The sequence below is a fragment of the Sitodiplosis mosellana genome, unplaced genomic scaffold (genome assembly GCF_009176505.1).
Source record: "Sitodiplosis mosellana isolate CC-2019 unplaced genomic scaffold, AAFC_SMos_1.0 Smas_scaffold_5522, whole genome shotgun sequence".
NCBI classification, from domain to species: domain Eukaryota; kingdom Metazoa; phylum Arthropoda; class Insecta; order Diptera; family Cecidomyiidae; genus Sitodiplosis; species Sitodiplosis mosellana.
The window spans coordinates 1-4,745 of NW_022600764.1; the positions used below are offsets into that span (position 1 = coordinate 1).

The following is a 4,745-nucleotide window of genomic DNA, read 5'->3' on the forward strand; positions in this document are numbered from 1 at the left end:
GGAAACATGTCACACATTTATGGATAGTTCCCTTTATCATGGTTCGGCCATTAATGATCCAAAATCGTTGGCGAAGCCTTTGATTAGTCAACCCAAAACCACCATGTAGCGTTTGTTCATGTGTTTGACGAGTCAACAAAACAGAAAAATGATTTTTCGATGGTAGAATAATCGGATGTTTTGCATCTTCGGGTAAAAATGACTTTTTCACACGGCCTCCAACTCGTAAAATACCATTTCCATCTAAATATGGTTCTAAGTTACATATGGTGCTCTTCGGATCAATATTAACCGTTTTCTTATTTCCCATTATGGGTGCATTCATTATTTTGTGCAATTGTTCAATTTCGTTCGTGAATGCGTCTCTTTGTATGGATTTAATCAACGTTTTTTCCGTCTCGACGAGCTCTGTACTTGTGATTGGTTCGTTAAAGTTGCTTTTTCGGTATTTCCATCGTAGACAACGTGAAATCACGCGCAACATCCTTTCATAGTTCGAGAAGTTGTCGATAATTGAGTTTGATTCAATGACAGTGGCTGTAGCAATGATCGCACGTTTTCGCTCTTCCAATTTTTCTGTCGGTGGATTTTTTATTAAATTGGTTGTTGGCCAGTCTTGTTCATTTTCCAACAAGAATTTGGGACCGTGCCACCATAAATCAAGTTTCTCCAATTCCGTCTGAGTTAAACCGCGTGAAGCGCAATCGACTGGATTTTGATCTGTTGGAATGTGTCTCCAATTATGTGATGGTAGTGTGTTCTGAATTTTAACTACTCTACCAGCGATGTAAGTTTTCCACCGACTAGGATGATTAGCGAGCCAATGGAGAACTATCTCAGAGTCGCTCCAAGCTTGCTGTTGTAGATTTGGTAATTTTAGTGCAGTTTTAACCTTTTCCATTAATTTAGTGAGTAACACGGCTGCATTTAACTCTAATCGTGGAATTGATAATTTTTTCAATGGCGCGACTTTTGTTTTAGCTGCGATCAATTGACATGAGATTTTATTTTCTAGACTTTGCACGCGTATGAATGCAACGCTTGACATGCCCTTTTCCGATGCATCACAGAATCCTTGAAGTGACACATTTTTTATATCGGTTCTTAACCCAATCCATCGTGGTACTTTGACTGCACATGGTGATAAAAATTGTTGCCGAATGTCAGTCCATTTTGTGATACTTTCCGGCGGCAAAGCATCATCCCATCCGATTTGGAGCAACCATAACTCCTGCATAAACATTTTTGCCATCACAATACAAGGAGACAACCAACCAAGTGGATCAAATAGTTTGGCTATTTCCGAGAGAATGGTCCTTTTTGTCCATTTTTCTGTATTTTTGAATTCGACTGGCACGAACAGGAATTCATCGGAGCTTGGTTGCCATTGAACACCGAGTGTTTTGAATACATTCGATGGTGAACTATCTTGATCATTGGGATCTACTTCATCCAAAATCGCCTCATCATTTGCCTTCCATTTTCGGAGGGGAAAACCATATTTCGATAGAGTAGCCGTCATATCTTTTATTATTTTCTTTGCCTCATCAATTGTATCAACGGAATCAAAAAAATCATCGACATAAAACTGATATCGAATTTTTGCGGCCAATTCTGGTGTGTTCTCGTCAACATCGTCAGCGATTAAGAATAACGTCCTAATCGCCAGATATGGCGAGCTTGCCACCCCGAAAGTTACGGTTTTCAACCTGTAACTTTTTATTTCGGACGATCCTGGGGCTTGCCACAGGATTCGTTGATATTCAGAGTGTTCGGGATTGATCCAAATTTGTCGATACATTTTCTCAATATCTCCAGTGATGGCGTATCGATGTTTTCGCCAATGGATCAAAGTAGAAAACAAATCACTCTGTATAGTAGGGCCTACCAGCAGTTGGCTGTTTAATGAGTTGCCGTTGCTCGTTTTACAACTAGCGTCATAAACAGCTCGAACCTTTGTTGTAGTGCTTGATTCTTTGAATACCGGGTGATGAGGTAAATAGTTATGTGGCCAAACGGCTGGATCAGCCAACTCCATTTGATTTAAATCTAAGTATTCTTGAATGCTGGCATCGTATATACTCTTAAGTTCGGGTTTTGCCAAGTGTCGTTTCGACATGTATGAATACCGTTTTTGTGCGATAAACTGTGACTCGCCGAGATCAGGTTTATCATTTTTGAATGGTAAGTTGACCATGATGCGACCGTCGTCACATCGTTTTGTAGTTTTAACATAAATTTCCTCGGCTAATTGTTCATCTGGAGTATATTGTTTTACTTCAGGAATCTCTTCGCTTTCCCAGAAGCGTTTCAAATCGATCTTGCGACAAATCTTCGTTAGATACTTTTATCGAAAAAATCGATGCGATTATCTGTTGGCCGTCATCACCACCTGATACAATCCAACCTAATTCTGTTCTTTGCGCGACTGGTTGCCCGGGCAAACCTTTGATAAGACCATCCAAAATGATTTCACCATGAATAGCTGAACTTAATAAAAGATCGACACGACCTCCTTTCATCCATTCTGGGTCAGCCAGCTCTAAATTATTGAGATGCGTTAATTCATCATGATTTGGCGTTGTGGATACCGTAGTAATGTTTGGCACAACGAGCGCAGGCACGCCCAAATTGTACTCAGCATTGTACAACGATTGGATAGTAAAAAATGTCTTTTTCTTTACCTTGTATGTGACAGTACCACACAAGCTCATGATTGGCATTGAAACATTTGTTTCGACTAAATTTAATGCTTCGCATAACCGCTTAGAAATAACGCTTGCTGTGGCTGCTTGGTCAATCAATGCTCGTGCGAGAATATGCTGATCGCCATGTACAATTCGAACGATAGCTGTGGCTAATGTGACATTTTTTGCTGATTTTTCCTTGTTAATGTGCAAAATTAATTCGTTCTCCATCTCCATTGCTTGAACTTCCTCTGGCTCAAGCTGAACATCCTCTTCAACGGTCGTAATGTTATGTACGCGAGCTGGTGGATGCAACGTAGTGTTATGGCGCATCGAACAATGCCGGCACGAATATTTTGAGGTACATTTCTCAACCGAATGTGTGTACAAGCAGTTTACACAGAGACCTTTATCTGCTACAAATTTAATACGGTCTTCGGCAGGAATTGCAGCAAGTTGTGGACATTGAAATGTGAAATGTTCGTTCGTTTTTTTGCAAATCGTGCATTTTTTTGCATTTGTGGTAGTGACCAATACCTTGGGTTTGCGAGACGTAGCTGAAACACTGGTATAGGTTGATGCTCGCGTATTGGCAATCATTTTTAACACATTAATCCGAATTTCCAAAAATTCAATGAATTCAGATAGTTTCGGTACTGTCTTGCTGCCTTGAACTCGTTCTTCCCAATATTGGATGCTATTTTCGTCTAACCGTTGAGTTAGCATAAAAATTAATATTGCATCCCATGTTTTGGTTTCAATTCCGTAGCTATTGACAGCAGCGATGCATTCATTTGTTACATCAAGCATTTTTGTCAATGCTTCAGCTGATTCCTTAATCACTGTTTCTAAATCGAACAAACGTTTCAAGTTTGCGTCGATTATTGTTCGTTCTTTATCATAGACTTTATTCAATATTGCCTATGCACGATCATAACTGCCAGTTATCATTGGCAAATGTCGAATTTTTTTGAAGGCTTCACCTTTCAGATAGCCTTTCAAGTAGTGAAACCGACATATTTCATCTGCAATATTTGCCAAAGTGCTTTCACATGTCGCTTTAAATTCGGGCCATTCCAGTTCGTCACCAGAAAATGGCTTGATTTGAACCGGCGGTAATTTAAATGATGGTTGCAATCCAATCACTCTAGGAAAACCATAAATCCCACTTTCATTCGTGTTTGCATGCTCGTGGTTTTGTTGTACCTGCATGAGCATTAGTATCTTCTGAGTGATTGTGCAAAACATCGGCGACACTCGGCCGGCGTTGAAACAACGTGAATTTTCCAATTCCGAGGTGTTAGTTCGAAAATCCGACCACAACTCTTCCAGCGCCTCCTTTCGACTCAACAATACAACTGCTGTGGTTGTGATTTGAAAAGTATCAATGATTTTCAGCTGCGCTTCAATGTCATGTACGAGCCGTGTTCTGGTAAATTTCAACCGTTCTATTTTGTTTGCCATTTTTCTGTTTTTTTTTTTATTTGGTTTTTTTTGTATATATTTGTTATCCCCTTTTTTTTCAAATGATTCTCTTCTTTTTTTGGTGGCTGATTTCGCTCTTTTTTGTTGGGAATTTTTTTCTTTTTTTTTTCTTTTTGAGCCCTTCTCTTTTTGGGGCGTTTTTTTTGTTGGGATTTTTTCCCTTTTTTTCAATTTTTATTTTTCTTTAGTGGACAACACAACAAATAGCAAACAAAAATCATACGGGTTTATTTCTTTGTGTATATGATGGCTCTTTATTTATAACAAAATATTGCAGAGTATTTTACAATGTCTTTGTTCAAGGCTCATTGATGGCGCGATATATATTTCTCTCTTTTGATAATATTGCGTTTCTGTTTTCGCGTCAAACCAGTTGGTGCTTGGTATTGAGGAAAATGCTGATATGGCACGGCCGGTGGCAGTGTCTGGTATTGAACTGCCGACTGCGGCGGATGATACTGAATGATCGGCTGTGGTGTTTGATAATGCACGACCGGTGGACCTTGGTGATGATGCGGATAGTGGTAATCAACCGGTGGCGGTGCGTATTGTGTTTGAACCAGTTGTGGTGGG

At 39.7% G+C, this 4,745-nt stretch overlaps 1 protein-coding gene across 1 annotated transcript; it reads right to left on the reverse strand.

Moving 5' to 3' along the window:
• Positions 1-102: 102 nt before the first annotated feature.
• LOC129572795 (uncharacterized) lies at positions 103-2,197 on the reverse strand (the record flags this gene model as incomplete). Its single annotated transcript, XM_055452898.1, has 1 exon — positions 103-2,197. A coding segment is annotated over exon 1 (2,095 nt), but the record flags the coding sequence as incomplete, so codon positions are not given.
• Between the last annotated feature and the right edge of the window lie 2,548 nt (positions 2,198-4,745).